This window comes from Cetorhinus maximus, chromosome 13 (genome assembly GCF_964194155.1).
Source record: "Cetorhinus maximus chromosome 13, sCetMax3.hap1.1, whole genome shotgun sequence".
Lineage (NCBI taxonomy): Eukaryota > Metazoa > Chordata > Chondrichthyes > Lamniformes > Cetorhinidae > Cetorhinus > Cetorhinus maximus.
Window position 1 is genome coordinate 111,345,562 of NC_135891.1, and position 17,905 is coordinate 111,363,466.

Below are 17,905 nucleotides of genomic sequence, written 5' to 3' on the forward strand. Positions count from 1 at the left end.
TGTGCTTGGCCCTCATCTATACTGTGTTCTACTGGAACATCTGAACTTCTGCACCTGTGCCTATGAGACTGATTCATCTTTACGTGCCTTCTCCCATCGTGGAAGTCATTGCTTCTGGAAAAATGGATCAGTGTGCAACAGTTTCAGCCTGCTAACTTCTAAAGGAATACACCATTGGACTTTTGTTTGATTCTGGACTCTGGACTCATGTGAAAACATAATGCTTTTTTAATCTTGGTCTTGGTCCTGAATCCCGTTTTTCCCTTATTCCTCTTTTATTGTATAAATGCAAAAAGGGGGCAGACATTGCAAACCCTTTCCCACGTTTTGTGTGTGTGTGTAAAATAAACTACTTCTCCTATTTTATCTTACCTTAAGTTTGTTGTGGGGTTATTAATAGAGGATTAGATCACCTCAAAACTGAAAGGTTGGGGGAAATATGCCATAACTTATAAAGAGGGAAATCAAAAATCAAAAATCAAAAACACCTTTTTGTTTATGGACGGATAGTGAGTGGAGAAATCAGGGCTGTTCTAAAATAAATCCCCTCCTCTTCTTAGCAACAGAGCTAGAAACAACTTTGACCAAAGAGATAGGTTTTAATAGTATCTTAAATTAGGAAAGTGAAGTAGAGAGGCAGAGAAGAGTAGGGAGGAATTAGAGAGGTGCAGATATCTTGGAGGGTTGTGAGGGTAGAGGAGATTACAGAGATAGGGAGAGATTGAGGCCACAAGGGATTTGAAAATATCAGGAGCCAATGTAGGTCAGTGGGAAGAGCCACAGAAACCCAATTGTACAATTAGATGAACCCTGTAGAAATTCACTTGTGAAATATTTATTTGGAGCTCAGGAAAAGCTTACAAAAGGGACGGTATGATTCAATGGTTACCTTACTTGTTCCTAAACCACCTTTGTCATAGTCACCCATTGTTATATGGCCTGGTCTTCAATGACATAATTGTACAGAATTCTAAACACACAAACCTAATTTTAACTGTGGCTATTGTTGAATTGAACCAAAAGGCTATATTTCCCTGAGTAATTGAACTGACTTGATTCCTGGGTTGTGCATACATACCAAGGCAGCATTAGTGTTTAAACGTAAGCTTCTTAAACTCTCCTGCAGGTTATTATATGATTCACTGGTAAAATTTAATGCTTTTGTTTTCCGTAAAATTTCACAAACCTAATAAAAATAAAGAAAGGATGTTAGCTGTGAAATGAAGACACATTCACCCTAGATAGCTGCCATCACAGAAACTACATATAAAAGGAGAGATTTCTGCTTTAGCGCTTATCGGGAGCATATATTGGGAAAGTGTGCAAACCAGTCTGTGATTTGCTATCTATTAACATTAATCAACAAAAAGCCACTGGCCTGCAGCTGACAATTTCCCCAAATACACTCCAGGCAAGTTGAAGTGGGAGATTTCACCTATTCTTATTGATTGAATTATTTTCATTATGGGATATATGTTTTGAATTAGTGCTTGCAGCACAGATCACACATCAGGAAATGAGGCTGGGAGCTTAGTATCCCATGGGGTAATCTCAGGACCATACGGTGTTCCTTAGCGCTGGTGTGGAAGGTAAAAAAACACAGCAGAATAATCATAAGTAAACTCTAGATGGCGTTTTCTTGATCCAGACTCTCTTGCAGCCTTTATAGTTCACAAAATGGGCAAAACCAAAATAAAAGTCAGAGAGATAGCGTGCTGTCCCCCCCTCCACCAGTTGTCTCTTTAAAAAGAAACGTATCTTTTTCACAAATGCCTGTTTAATGCAGGCCATCAGATGGGTGATTAATAATTTAGTACTCTCCTAATAACTAAGATCTTCAAATTATGCAGTGCAATACCAGCAATGAATCACATTTGTCTGAAATTCCTCTCTCTGCTATCTTAATGGAGGTGCTAATCTATTTAAAATACATACATAGTGACACAGGACTTAGGAGCAGGGGTAAGTCATTTGGCCCTTCGAGCCTGCTCTGCCATTCGATAAGATCATGGCTGACCTGATTGTGGTCTCAACTCAACTCCACACGGTCAAGGGGGTAGTCCGACCCGACTGTCTGCCCCTCTTCGCAGCTATGTTCACGGCTGGGTGTCCTTAGAGAGGGGGCACATGGTGTCCGCTGGCACACTTGAGGCCTTCGCAGCCAATGGGCACTGTGGGGGCTGGAGTGCTTCCTCAGCCCCCAAATTGTCATTTTAATTTAATTTGTCAAGGTTCCTTTCTATTGTTTTCTTTATTTACAGTGCATCTTAGGGGGCTATCAATGGGTTTGATTTGTTTTATTTCAATTTGTTAATTTGCCAATTAATGGGGGTCTGTCACCCCCTCCCCCCACCTATTAATCTGTTATTTTGTTGCTGATTTGTTTCATTAAAAGAATAAAGAGAGTCATCTCGGCTTGCGCTGATGACGTGTTTCCCATGTTCATGGACCCAGACGACCTGCGGATGATGTGCAAGTATCAACAAATCTATTCCGCGGTGTCCTCTGCCAGGATCAACTGGGGAAAATGTTCCAGACTCCTGGTCGGTCAGTGGCAGATGAACTCTCTGCCAGAGGAACTCATGCCTTTCACCTGGAGCACCACTCATCTCCTCTACTTGGGAGTTTACCTTAGCCCTGTTGAGGAATCCTGGCTGGCAACTGGCAAGAGTTGGAGGCCAAAGTCAGCACTCGCCTTGGGTGCTGGACAGGACTGCTCCGAGTGCTATCCTACAGGGGTCATAAACCAACTGATAGCTGCAACGCTGAGGAACCAGTTGGTCACTTTAATCCTTCCCCTGGTGTTTGTCACTAAGATACAGAAAAAGCTCATCAACTTCTTCTGCGATAAGAGGATGCACTGGGTCACTGCTGAGCTACTGACTCTCCCGCTTAGGGAGGATGGTCAGGTGCTTGTGTGTCTTTGCACCCATCTGGCGATTTCCCACCTTCAGACCCTGCAGTGATACCTTCACATCAAGCCCCCTCCCGATGGTGTGCACTGGTGACATATTTCTTCCACCAGGTCCACGGCCTCAATTCTGGCCCGCAATTCCTGTTTATAGACCTGAGAGGTCTCCGTTCCTCCTTGCAGGAGTTGCCTGTCTTTTACCAGGAACTGATCTGGAACATGGTTGCCTTGCGCCGGAACTCTCTCTCATCAGGAGTAGCAGCTATCATCAAAGAGCCGCTGCTCAGGAATCCACACCTCCACCAATATGGGTTCGTGTGGCCAGTGGAAGAGAGGGCTCAGGCTGCTGGGGTGACCAGAGTTGGGGACACGTTGTATGGCAGAGGAGTGGGCTGGATGACACCACAAGAATTTGCATGTTGTGTGTCTTTTGATGTCCAGCCTGCGGCCAAAGTCAGCCACAGCCTCAAAACTGGTGCTTGGCCCCAAATGCACTCGAGGTGTCGAGGTGACTCAAGCATATGTCTGAACTGACCTCCATTCGAACAGAATTTCACATTGGCCCTAGGACCCAAAATCTCCCTTGGAAACCTTGGCCCCACAACTTGAGCCATCTCATGGAAATTCCATCAGTGCCTTTTCGATCTGCACAGAGAGGTTTCCTTTAGGGGCTGCTATTGCACACCCTTCACTTCCTCACCTTCATCAACTGTCCGGACATGCTGTGGTGTTCCGTCCTACTATCCAGAAGTGATGAGGGCCCCCAGTGGAGGGCTCTCTACCTTTACCATCCCGTCCCCTTTACCATCGGGGATTTGGCTTAGAGGGTGTTGCATGCAACAAAATGCTAAGATGTTCATGGACTCCCAGGCCACCTGAATTTTCTGCGGTCTTGAGGAGTCCATGTTCCATGTGTATAGACTGTGTGAGGTTGTAGCCCCTTCTTGATTATTTGAAGGGGCTGGTCTTCAAATTTTGGTTGCGCTTCAGCCCCAAGCTCCTGATCTTTGGCCATCTGGTATGGAGGAGGTGCAGGTAGGGTGGAGGACCTCCTCATTAGCCTGCTCCTGGGCTTGGCCAAAGTGGCCATTAATGAGTCCAGGCATTGGGCGGTCGAGGGGGGTCACCTGGCCCAATTGTCTGCCCCTCTTCTGTGGCTACACTCGCGCCTGGTGTCCCTGGAAAGGGAGCCCTCAGTGTCCATTAGCGTGCTTGAGGCCTTCCACAACTGGTGGGCACTGCAGGAGCTGGAGTGCTTCATCAGCCCAGGAGACAACATTTTAATTTAATTATATAAGTTTCCTTTGAAGCTTTGTCTTTCATTACGATGGCCCTTTAAGGGGCTCTCAATTTGTTTAATTAGTTCATTTGTTAATTAGTCTACTTTGTTTTATTGATATACTCAAAAGAGTATAAAGAGAGTCAGGTGGAACTGGGCTAATAGTTAGGAGACAGAGACCTGTAAGACTGCATACTGTAACCAAACCTACCATCAAGGAAAAGAATTGTATCTTGTTTTGCACTTCACCATCTGGCTTGGATCAATTTAACATTGCTAACCCGAAAAAGATCTATTTATCCTGACTCTTTGCTCCCTGTTAGGTAATCACTCCTTTATCCATGCTAATATGTTACCCCCATATACCATGAGCTCTTATTCTGTTGTCATGAAGAAATATTAATGTCTATAATGTTATTGGAAATTATTTTTAAATTGGACTTGTAGTAGGGCCTCTGTCTGTGTGTACCTGAATTGGATTAAAGCCAGCTAGCCTGGGTGTTTTGATGTATAGTAGTTTGAGATGTTAATTGGGTAAACAGTAAGTAAGGATAGAAGGTAAAGAGTACATTCGCATTTGTTGAATAAACCATTCAAAAGAATGGGTGAAATCTTGCACCTAGCTAGAAGACGCCAAGCAATATGTTTATTTTTTTTCAGCTTACTAATAAAATTGGTGGAATTAAAGGGATTATTATTAGGAGAGGTAAAATTTAAAAAACCCTAGTAATACAATGGAAAATTTATATTCAAAGGGGAAGCTAGGTATAAACAGAAAGGAGTTTGCTTGTGTCAGTCAGAGGCATGTAAGATCTAACCAGCCTGTAAACCAACAACTGTGCCTGCAAATTGAAAGGAACCTCATTTTGAATTTGTAAGGTCAAACGTGCTTTACCTGGTATCTGTTTAAAGTCTAAGAGTTATTGTTGCCTTCGTGAAGATTTATCTGGGAGTGATTAATTTGGGGATTTGTTTAAAAGTTGCTATGGTAGTAATTTGTAGACATGTGTATGTGTTTAAATTTGTTGTTAAATTAATAAATGTTTAATTTAGTTTTATATAAAAAACCTCTTGAGGCTTGATGTTTTTATTCCTGAATTCAGAGCTGCATCTCAAACATACCAATTGAAAATATAGGTTATGATAGTTGTTAAAGTTTCCCTCTGGGATTTAAACACCTTAGCCTTTACCAAATGCTGCGTCATGACACTGTGTCATAACCTTTGGTGTGGCACCTTATCAAATACCTTTTGGAAATCCAAGTGCATTTAGAGGTTCCTCTTTCTCCACTTTGCTTGTTATTTCCTCAAAGAACTCTAATAAATTAGTTAAACATGATTTCCCTGTCACAAAACCATGTTGACTCTGCCTGATCCCATTATGATTTTCTAAGTCTATGTGGAAGCCTATGTCCAGTGGCATACTGCAGAGTTTGGTGCTGGGTCCCTCGCTGTTTGTACTGTACATTAAAGATCTAGACATAAATGTAAGAGGTATGATACGTAAAGTTTGTAGATGACATGAAAATTGGTGGTGTGGTAAATAGTGAGGAGGAAAGCCTTAGACTGCAGGATGATATAGGCAGGCTGGTCAGATGGGCAGAACAGTGGCAAATGGAATTTAATCCTGAAAAGTGTGAGGTGATGCATTTTGGGAGGAATAACAAGGCAAGGGAGTACACGATGAATGGTAGGACCCAAGGAAGGACAGAGGATCAGAGTATGCATGTCCATCGATCCTTGAAGGCAGCCAGACAGGTAGAAAAGGTGGTTAAGAATGCATATGGAAAACTTGCCTTTATTAGCCAAGGCATTAAATACAACAGCAAGGAGGTTATGATGGAGCTGTATAAAATGTTAGCTAGGCCACATCTGGAGTACTGTGTGCAGTTCTAGTCGCTACACTACAGGAAGGATGTGATTGCACTTGAACGGGTGCAGAGGAGATTCACCAGGATGTTGCCTGGGCTGGAGCATTTCAGCTATGAAGAGAGACTAGATAGGCTGGGGTTGTTTTCCTTAGAGCAGAGAAGGCTGAGAGGGGACCTGATTGAGGTGTACAAGATTATGAGAGGCATAGATAAGGTAGATTGGAAGAAACTTTTCACCTTAATGGAGGGCTCAATAATCATGGGGCATAGATTTAAGGTAAGGGGCAGGAGGTTTAGAGGGAGCTGAAGAAAAATTTTTTCACCCAGAGAGTTGGTGGCATCTAGAACTCACAGCCTGAAAGGGTGATAGAGGCAGGAACCCTCACAACATTTAAGAAGTATTTAGATGAACACGTGAAATGCCATAGCTTACCAGGCTACGGGCCAAGTGCTGGAAAATGGGATTAGAGTAGATAGGGGCTTGATGACCGGTGTGGACATGATGGGCTGAAGGGCCTTCCTCAGTGCTGCATGACTCTATAAGTATCCTGCTCTAACCTCCAGCAATTTCCCTGTGACAGATGTTAGACTAACTGGCCTATAGCTACCTTTTTTCTATCTCCCCACTTTCTTGAATAAAGACATTACATTTGCCATTTTCTAATCTGCTGGGACCCTTCCAGAATTTAAGGAACTTTGGAAGATTATAACCAATGGCTCTACTATCTCTGTAGCCACTTCTTTTAAGACTCAAGGATACAGGTCATCAGGTCCTGTGGATTTGTTAGCCTTTAGGTCTAATAGTTTTCCCAGTACCTTTTCCTTGGTGATGGTAATTGTCTTAAGTTCCTCCCTCCCTTTCGGCTCTTGATTTTCAAGTATCTTTGGGAAGTTTTCTAAGTCTTCTACAGTGAAGACAAACACAAAATACCTGTTTAACACTTCCGCCATTTCCTTGTTTTCCATTATTAATTCCCCAGGCTCACTCTCCAGAGGAGTAACATTCTTTTCCTAATTAAACACTTGTAGAAACTCTTACTAGCTTATTTTATATTTCCAGCTAACTTTCTATCATACTCTATTTTCTCCATCTTTATTTTTTTTTTATCGTTCTTTGATGGATCTTAAAATCTGTCCAGTCTTCTGCCTTGCCACCAGTTTTAGCCGATTTGTGCAGTGTTTCTTTCAAATTGATGCTGTCCTTAATTTTCTTATTTAGCCATGGATGATGCATCCTTCTCAAAGTGGCTTTCTTCCTAGCTGGGATAAATCTTTGATGAAAGTTATTAAATATCTCCTTTAAAGTCTGCCACTGCATCTCTACTGTCCTACCTTTTAACCTAGTCAGTTCACTTTAGCCAGCTCAGCCTTCATACACTTTACCTATGTTTAGGTTTAAACACTTATCTTAGGCCTACATTTCTCCCCCACAAACCGAATGTGAACTTCTATCATGTTAAGATTGCTGTCGCCTAAAGGCTCCTTTACTATGAGGTTATTGATTAAGCCTGTTTCATTGCACATTACTAGAACAGCCTGTTCCCTAGTTGGTGCTAGAGTATACTGCTCAAAGAAATTGTCCCGAATATAATCTATGTACTCATTTTTCAAACTACATTTGCTAATCTGATTTGCCCAATCTACATGTAGATTAAAGTCACCCATGATTATTGTGGTATACCACAGTATAAGTGCTGGCATAAGGCAGTTGGGCCAAATGGTCCGTTTCTGTGCTGTTGCTTCCATATAATAGGCCAAAATCTATCATGTAACATATTATATAAGACCTTATATATCCTTATATATAAGGATTCTTCAGAGTTTAGTCCATGGTTATATGGGTGACGAAACATTCAACTTCTAAGATGTTAGGGCGAACTAACGGCTGCTTCCTGTCTAAAGCTGACTTCTATTACAGAAGTTTTATAATCTAAATTAAAGCGGAACCAGGTAATCTTTCCACAGGAAATAATAGTTTTGGACTATCACAGACTGGGCATTTAGCTGTACAATATTATCTTGGAAACACTTAATGTGTCAATTTTCACCGATAGAAACACGTTAAATGTTTGAAAGATAATTCGTTTTAAACAACTTAATTAATACCCCTGTCAAAAGAGCAAAGGAATCTAAGTCCTTCTTAATGAGATAACGGGGATAAATTTTAAATGGGCGGGTTTGAGTCAGGTGGAAAGTTAAAATGTTCTCAGTTTCAAATTGGAACTCAAGTCGCCTCAAACCTCCTGGTTCTAAAGGAAGAGGGCAACCAATATACTCTCAAGGGACGGGTTGGTCACTGAAACCTTTTAAGAAGGCAACATGTCTCCGTTTTAACAAGGGCTGAGATTTTATGCTCAGCGGGTGTCCCCACCCTAGACTGTAAATGTTGCGGATTAGCCTGCACCCTCTCTGGCCTCTTTCCCCACAGCTATTTAATGATTGCCGTGCCATTAAGCGGCTTGAAACGAGACTTCTGTTCCCATCTGGGAGGAAGTTCCACCTCTGAGAGCTGCCAGCCAATCAAACGGTTAACAGCTTTCTGGACCCAGCCGCATCAGCAGGAGTGGACTGTATCTATTCCGCAATGGTGATTGTCAATGGTGCTGGACACCGAGTTAAAGTGGTTGTGGGGGGGTGGGGGTGGGGGTGGAGGAGATGGGTATCATTGGGGTTCAAACTGGGAGACCCTGGCAAAGGGGGTGAGGGGGTGGAGGGACCAGGGTAGACAGGACAGGGGGTGGGGGTGGGGAAATGGAGGGAGGAGTGGAACACATTAGTAGGGGGCCTCTGATGGGCCCAGGGGGCTCATAAAGGAGATTCCACCCTTGCCCGCCACCAGCCTGAGCAGTGAAAGCTGCCAGGTTTTGCATTTGATGCAGACCTCTGCATGCCATGGGAAAAATTGTGGCAGGGTCAGGGGATGGGCAGGTAGGCACTGGGAGGCACCCATGGCATTCAGCCCAATTTTACACACCCTCACCACCTGCCAACCACCCCTTGGAAGTGTAAAATTCAGCCCAAAGTTTTGAATTTTAACTCACGTCTGCCGGATTACCCAGCCTTCAGGAAACCGGTCAGGAGATGAAAAGGGCTGAATCCATAAGGTAAGTCCCTTTGTGGCTCTACTTGTGAGCTAGGAGGAGCAGAAGTGCTTCCTCCAGGCCCAACCAGCTAACCCTGTAAACCAACCCCCTGCTCCCACTGTGATGTGTCTGATCCCCTACCTGTACAATCTGCCCTGACTTCCCCACCCCTATAATCATTGCCCCCAGGGTCTTCCCCAACAGCCCACAATGACTGACTTAGACCATAAGATGTAGGAGCAGAAATAGACCATTCGACCCATCGAGTTTGCTCCAAGATCATTCAATGAGATTATGGCTGATCTGATAATCCTCAATTCCACTTCCCTGCCTTTTCCCCATAACCCTTGATTGCCTTACTGATTAAAAATTTGTCTATCTCAGCCTTGAATATATTTAATGACCCAGCCTCTACAGCCCTCTGCGGTAAAGAATTCCACAGATTTACTAACCTCTGAGAGAAGAAATTCCTCCTCATCTCTGTCTTAAATGGGCGACCCCTTACATTGAAATTATGCCCTCTGGTCCTGGACTCTCCCACAAGGGGAAACAACCTCTCAGCATCTACCCTGTCAAGACCCCTAAGAATCTTATATGTTTCAATAAGGTCACCTCTCATTCTTCTAAACTCCAATGAATACAGGCCCAACCTACTCAACCTCTCCTCATAAGAAAATCCCTCCATAACTGGGATCAACCTAGTGAACCTTCTCTGGACCGCCTCCAATGCCAGTATATCTTTCCTTAGATAAGGGGACCAAAACTGTTCACAGTATTGTAGGTGTGGTCTAACTAGTGTCTTGTATAGTTTTAGCAAGACTTCCCTATTTTTATACTCCATTCCCTTTGAAATAAAGGCCAACATTCCATTTGCCTTCCCCATTACAGGCTGAACTTGTATGTTAGCTTTTTTTGATTCATGCACAAGGACCCTCAATTCCCTCTGCGCTGCAGCTTTCTGCAGTCTTTCTCCATTTAAATAATATTCAGCCCCTTGCTCTGCAATGTCTCCACTGCCCTTAAAACCCCCCCTCCCATGATCTCTAGCCCTCCACCAAAGCTCAAACTACCTGCAACCGTTCATAGGGACGTAAGAACATCGGACTAAGGAGCAGGAGTAGATCATTTGGCCCTTCAGGCCTGCTCTGCCATTCAATAAGATCATGGCTAATTTGATTTTTCTCAACTCCTTTTTCTTGCCTGCCCCACCCCCCCATAACTCTTGATTCCCTTGTCTGTCAAAATCTATCCAACTCAACTTTGAATACATTCAATGACCACTGCTTTCTGGAGAAGAGAATTCCACAGACTTCTGTGAAAGTGAGAGAAAAAAGTTCTCCTCATCTCCATCTTATAAGGGGGACCTCTTATTTTTAAACTGTGTCTCCTAGTCCTAGTCTCCCCCACAAGTGGCAACATCCTGCTGGTATCCAACATATCAAGTCCCCTCAGGGTCTTATTTGTTTCAATAAGATCACCCCTTATTCTTCTAAACTACGATGAGTATGGGCCCAACCTATTCAACCTTTCTTCATAAGATAAGTGCTTCATCCCAGGAATAAGTCTAGTGAACCTTCTCTGAACTGCTGCGAATGCAATTATATCATTTTTCAAATAAGGAGAACAAAAATGTACACAGTACTCCTGATGTGGCCTCACCAAGACACTGTACAGTTGCAGTAAAACTTCCCTACTTTTGTTGTACCTGCATACTAACTTTTTGTGACTCATGTACCAGGACTCCCAGATCCCCCTTGTACTACCAAGTTCTGCAATCTCTCTTCATTTAAAAAGTACGCTGCTTTTCTATTCTTCCTGCCAAAGTGAACAAGTTCACATTTTTCCATATATTTATCTGCTAATCTCCCACACAAATTTCAGGGATTTGGGGGTGAAATTGGTCTTTGGCAGTAGCACGAAGTGGACTCACAGTGATAGTGATGAGCAATTTCGTCCCACCAAGGTTTTGGGTCTGAAATTCTGATTCTGCATGTGTTAGCACGCAATATTCCACCCATTAAAAAGAAAGAGCAGAAAACCATGTGCTCTTGAATGCTGAATCAGAGTTTCTAACCCGGCGTTTGTACGTAGTATAATTTCCAGTCTTGTAACCCTACAAATCTTTATTCGAGTAATAATTTAATATTACAACAGAGCATCTGGATAACATCATTAGGATATCAACAGGGCTTGTGGCACACTTATTAAAATCAAAATCATAATAGCTATGGATTGGCACTATAGGATATTAACATAGAAACAGACAGTCTGAAATGCCTTTCTATGCTATTTTTAACCCATTTATTTTAGGCTGATGGTTCTTCTAAAATAGCAATTGAAGAAACTTGGAAGAAATTGGATATCCATTCATAACACATTATATCATGGAGTAACTCGGGGACAATGTTCTGATTTGGGGTAGTCATTTTTGTAAATAATGTGTTAATTTTTGTGACTTGTAAATTAATATTGACATTTCAGAAAAGATGATTTAATAGGTAGGCTATCTTACTTACCAGAGGCTTTGTCCGTGCGCTTGACTTTACTTTACTATGCTAAAACACAGAAAAAAGCGGTTAAATTGAAATGCATAACTTGTCTCATCATCCTAGAATTTCAATGTGCTGTTTCGAAATCTAACGCATTGTACCAAAAGGATGGAGCTCTGTAAAGTATCTTCCCTTGAGAATGCTTCTGAAAATTGTACTAAAAACTCAAAGGAAAGTTATAGTTTTAAAGCCCTTAGAAGAGTTCTTCCCAATAGGAGGCACTGTTTATCCAGTTTCCCAGAGGTTAAGCATCTAGATCTGTGTTGTTCGCACTTAGCCAAATGTCTTTTTTTTTTGCAGGGAGCTACTCAGAAATACTTCCAGCAACGGTAACATTCAAAGATTTATATCTATTTTCAAAATTGAGCTAGATTAATTAATGTTAAATGGGGATTTCCTCAAGTTAAATCAATCTTCCTTGAAGGATGATTTCAGCTCACAGCAACAGGGGTTGAAGCATCATTATATTACTCCTCCTTCATGGGATCTGGTTTCTAAATCTAGTTTTCCACACACTGTGATATATATTTTATATATCTCAGAACAATGCAGAGATGACACTAGTTTCTATGTGTGTGACAGGTTTTATGTGCATTGCTTTAAAATGTCTCCTCCATCTTCCAGCTCTTTCTACAGCTTTGTTTACTTTTTCTTTGAGTCCACACCCAGGCTTAACTAATCATGCACAGTGAGCACCATATCAATTGTAATTAGGCTCACATAATCAAACACAGAACGATTGAACACTACACACTGTGGGATACATTTAGGAGTGCATACTGCAAGGAGCGATCCCTTGGCTGCTGAAAACATGGTTGGAAATGTGACCACTACTGTTCATATACACTGTACTTCCAATTTTTTAACTGCACTGTTGATGGGCGAAGGATCATAAAGCAACCCCTAAAGAGTTTCTTATCTCAGTTGTACTGCCACAATGTGATGATCCTACAGAGGGGGCAGGAGGACCAACCTTTGTGCCCCCATTTGGATTGTAACAGGTATCCATGGGAGATAGGCTATCCACCTGATGGTTTTAACTGGAGATGGTGCACACAGCAAAACCAAAAAAGCAATAAGAATAAAAATCCATTTAAAAGCACAAGTGAAAGGAGAGTTTCCCTCAGAATTTTAAAACGAATCTGTGCTCCAGAGTGTATAAAAATAGATTTCCCGTTGGAGTTGGCAATATTGGAATATCTGGATAGCTATTAACATGACACTCTTAGGCTGCCAGAAATTCACAACTCTGCTGGGAGACTTGCTTCAGAAAAAGGCAATTTTGTTATCGATTTTTTAAAAATATAAGCCGAGAAATTGGCTGAAATAACTGAGTAAATTAATGTTTAATGTGTTCACATGACGTTCCTCTATTTTAATGCTGCTGTTAACTCATTTACTATAAATAGGTTAGCTCCTGACAGAAGCATGCCATGTGAAGCCATCAAGCATTCCCTGCTAATTATCTGACACGGCACTTCGCTGATTTCAATTTTCTTTCTAAGTTATGATGCCATTATTTTCAAAAGAAAAGTCAAGGATAAAGTCTTTATCAGGCATTTATTTTTAAGAAGACAAGAAGTAACTTCTATTTATATAGCACCATCCATGTAGAAAAGTATTACACAGCATTTTAAAAGGGGAAGAGATATATTGTGAGGAACAGACTGAAAGGGTGGTTAATAATTAAAAGTTTTTAGAGATATGTTTAATGAACGGAAGTCAGGTCACTTTATAAAGTAGTCGTGGGGGAGAGTTCCTAAAAGTAGGGATATGAAGATGGCTGAAGATCCACTTGGGACATGAAGTGGGAAGATGGAATGCTAATTGTACATTAATTTGGTGTTTAATCGTATTCAGCTGGTGGGCATTAACTGGGGACTCACCTGTGCTTAAGGATAGACTGGTGAGCACTGAAGGACTGGAGTGGATCATTACCCCAGGGATGTCACTTTAATTTGATTAACTAAGTTTCCTTTAAAGGCTTGGGGTTTTTTGTTACAGTAAATTAGTGGATCCTCCTTCAGAAGAGGCACTTAACTCCTTGTTATTAACAACCTTTTGATTGGATTAAAAGAGGTATATATATAGGAGCAGACTGAAACTGTGGTGTTTGTGCATGATATATACATGTAATATATGTCTGTAAGTTAACTATTGGAAGAGTATAAAGATTTGGCTCTAGTTCTATCCTGCTCTGCCTGAGTTCTAACATTGACAATAATCTGGAGTCAAAAGAATGAAGTATGTGGGTTTGGAAATGAAACTGGAAAAATATAGAATAGATAGACTAAGTGCATATGTGAAGGCATTTTTAAACAAAGACAAAAGCTTTGAACACAGTGACTTGAGAGGCAGGGAGTCAGTTGTGCTTTACAAAGAAAGGGGTGATGGCAATATGTTTAAAGTTGAGTTGAGGCAGCATCAACTGGCTGGAGATGGAACTGATTTCCAAAATGCCATTGTACATTTTTTTATAAGATGCTTGACACATTCTATCTACAGGGCTCTAGAGTCCTGTTGTTGATATAGACAACAAATCCCTTACATCATGTAAGAACTGGATTGGTATGGGAGGTTTAGTTCTTCTGGAGACTAAATAGAAGTGTCATGAAAACATGGAGAAAATGAAAGCAGAATTTTGAAGTTGGTAATAGGAATAGGTAATTGGGGAACATTTTACAGCCCAAAAACATTACCTCCAAAAGACATATGCTTAAAGCCAGGATTCAAACTCAAGAAGAAAGATTTGATCAATGTGTAATAGAATTGCAAATGAATGTCAATTCTTGTGAGTAAGAATTAATTGTAGACAGTGTCATTGAAGATAAAATTGTAGTCACAATATTAAAAGTCTAAATTCTAAGAGAAAATAGTTCCAATCCCTGAATTCCTGAGGCCTATGACATGGGGCCTTGTTGGAAATGGTCATGTTACAAAATTGGGTCATGCACCTTGTGTGTCTGATTTGGGGTACGCCTGATTTACCCAGGGCAATTTGGGGAGAATAGACAGGCATCTCTGCAAGCATATGCAATGCACCAAGATATAATGATGTATATGAGACTGAATAGAGCCATCCAGTGGTCAGATGGGATGACGATTTTATTTATATACACACAGCACCATGTGCTCTGAGGCATAAGGTGATATTTTGGAATAAAGCTTAAGACATGCTTCAGACAGTTCCCTGTGAGTTACTAAAGTGGACAGCAAACCAAAATAATAAGTGAGGAGCTGTTTGCATGAGAAAGGATGGAAGCTGCAGGAAAGAAACAGCAGATTAGAAGACTGAAATATCAATGTTTGAAGAAACGTCATGTAGAAATGTGCACATAATATACTTGTCAACAGAAACATAAAAATAGATTTGCCTACCCCAGTTCTGTTCCGGTGCAATGATGTATTATTTTTTGATTGTATAATAGAGTTTGTTCTTTCAATCTAAAAATGGAAAACAAAAGTTAATGAATACAATTCTTTGTGCTTTTAAACAAGGTGTTCTCTAGAAACCATAACTTGGTGCAACCTTGCTTCTGAGGCACAACTCATCATCACAACACAGAAAGGGGTCTAAATCGGATAGACCCAAAACTGGGCACAGGGATTGGGGTGCGCAATTATTCAATGCATGTTCAACGTAATGCAGGCAGCACACCAAATTTGTGCTTCCTACTTGTTGGAATGATTGCTGCACGCTGTCCATTGGCTATATGCATCAGCAAGGGGCCCAAAATCATAACTTCTTGGCACCACTTAAAGCTGGTCTTATCTGCCAAAAGTTAGCCTGCACCTCTAGAAGAGAAGGTGCATTGTAGTTCCAGCAAGTGCTGCCAGTCGTGCCAGAAGGGTCTCTGACCTGGGAAACAGTGGAGAATGGGAGAGAGTGTTGTACATGCCTGCATGTCATTGTAATGTAAAGATGCTTAGCAGAGCAAGGGTTATGTGGGACTGGTGAATAGCACCGCCCACAGTATGCTGCATAGAGTCACATGGTAATAGACTGAGGAACAGTCTAGAGAGAACACTCTGGAATCAACCTGCATGGAGGTAACAGCACCATGCATGACAATAACCTGGGATCTGTAAATAGTGAAAGGTTAACAATACGAACATACAAATATATGAATTAGGAGCAAGAGTAGGCCATTCATCCCCTTGAGCTTGCGCCGCCATTCAATAAGATCATGGCTGATCTGATTGTAACCTGAACCCCACATTCCTGTCTACCTTGATAACCTTAAACCCCCTTGTAAATCAAGAATCTATCTAGCTCTGCCTTAAAAATATTCAAAGACTCTGCTTCTAACGCCTTTTGAAGAAGAGAGCTCCAAAGACTCACGACCCTCTGAGAGAAATTTTTTCCCTCCATCTTTGTCTTAAATGAGCAACCCCTTATGTTTAAACAGTGACCCCTAGTTCTAGATTCTCTCATAAGAGGAAACATTCTCTCCACATCCGCTCTGTCAAGACCCTTCAGGATCTTAAAAGGTTTCGATCAAGTTGCCTCTTACTCTTCTAAACTCCAGTGGATACAGATCTAACCTGTCCAACCTTTCCTCATAAGACAACGCGTCCATTCCTGGTATTAGTATAGTAAACCTTCTCTGAACTGCTTTTAACACATTTATATCTTTCCTTGAATAAGGAGACCAGTACTGTACACAGTATTCCAGATATGGATGCTACCAGTGCCCTGTACAACTGAAGCATAACCTCCCTACCTTTGTAATCAATTCCCCTCACAACAAACGATAACATTCCATTAGCTCACCTAATTATTTGCTGTACCTGCACACTAGCCTTGTATGTAGCCCAATATAGGGTTCATATTTAAGTATACAAGTCTCAAGATCTCATCTTTGAGACACCACTGCGCACCATATTACAACATGGTTGGCAGCGGTGGGAGCTCCTAAAAGATATCACATCAGTGGCGATCTGAAAGGTGGCAGCATTTTAAATGATGAACCCAGAACAGTATCCCAAGGAATGAAAAACTAAAAGCAGCTGAAGATGAACCAGAGAGATGTGCATCTATGAAGAGAACTTGAAGAAACAGTTGAAGAAGCTTCGCTACAGACTAAGAAGTTGAGGATTCCACCAGAGTGAGTGGATGCCCATTGCAAGACCCCTGAGTGGCACAGAGCAGAAAAGCTGCTTAGATCACGAGACAGGTGAGCAACACGACAAAACTTGCAAGACCCTGAATGATGCTGAGTTAAGACACTTAGTTAGATCGCAAGATGGAGCGCAAAACTACAAAGTTGTAAGACCCCGAGTGACGCAGAATCAAAGAACTTGGAGAGTTACAAGACAGTGAGCAAAGTTATCAAAAAGAAGCTGTACATTGTAGAATAGGTGGCGGTCCCAGGGCTCAGCAGATTGCAGCAATTGTGGCTATGCTGCGCTAAAGTTATAAAGAAAAGAAATTACATAAAAATTGGTTGGCAGAGCCAAAAGTTTAAGAAGAAAAACTGCAGGGTAAAGAAGAAGCTACTGAGAGAAAAAAAGAAAATTATTTGAAAGAAAAGCAAAGGGCAGGCAGTGCAGAGGAGAAAGGTGCTGTCGCTTTCAATTAAAAAGAAAGGGCCCTGATTAGACCTCGAGCCACCAAAAACTCCAAAGACGAGGACCTGCAGGAAAAAAAGAGGAAAGAATCGCAGAGAAAAGCAATACTCCTACCTTGAAAGTTTAGAAGTTCAAAAAGAAAAGCAGCCGCGATTGCTGGAGAGCCTGCCAAAACTCCAAAAAAATGGGGGAAACTCACAGCACAGAAAGCCAACAGCTGCAGACAGCCCGAATGAAAGAAACGGTTACCTCACTGACAGTCTTAAAGTGATAACGACATTTAAAACAGTAACTACAAAAGGGAAATCTGGCCATGGATGGAAAATGTGAAGAGACAGATGCATTTGTGTCATGGAAAGAGTTAAACCAGACCAAAGAGTAGAGAAGACAATTTTTAGCATACAGGAGAAGTACAAGATTAACTAAGGAATCAGAAGAAGCACAAGTTGATAAGTTTCTATTCATTGTTTAGTTCATTTGCTGGTGAAGTACTCCACAGCTAATGTATAGATCAATACACCATTTGGTGAGATATTAAAAGGCTTTGACAGATATTTTAAACTCCAAGTTGTGGAGAGCATAGACCCCACAAGAAGGTCTAACACACCCCAATAAAGCGCTGAGGGCACCAAGGGAGCCCAG

The 17,905-nt window shown here is 41.6% G+C and overlaps 1 protein-coding gene across 5 annotated transcripts in view; it reads right to left on the reverse strand.

Moving 5' to 3' along the window:
- Positions 1 to 17,905, reverse strand: part of LOC144688958 (uncharacterized) — an 87,380-nt gene that overhangs the window by 13,617 nt on the left and 55,858 nt on the right. For 3 of the 5 annotated variants that reach the window (XM_078556028.1, XM_078556027.1, XM_078556029.1), the window contains 3 exons: positions 15,071 to 15,136; positions 11,660 to 11,698; positions 1,079 to 1,186 (listed from right to left, as the gene is read on the reverse strand). In XM_078556028.1, coding sequence (XP_078412154.1) covers positions 1,079 to 1,186; positions 11,660 to 11,698; positions 15,071 to 15,136 — 213 coding nt within the window. Of the gene's footprint in view, positions 1 to 1,078; positions 1,187 to 6,876; positions 6,966 to 11,659; positions 11,699 to 15,070; positions 15,137 to 17,905 lie in introns of all 5 variants that reach the window. The other 2 variants (XR_013578521.1, XR_013578520.1) reach the window with 1 other exon arrangement.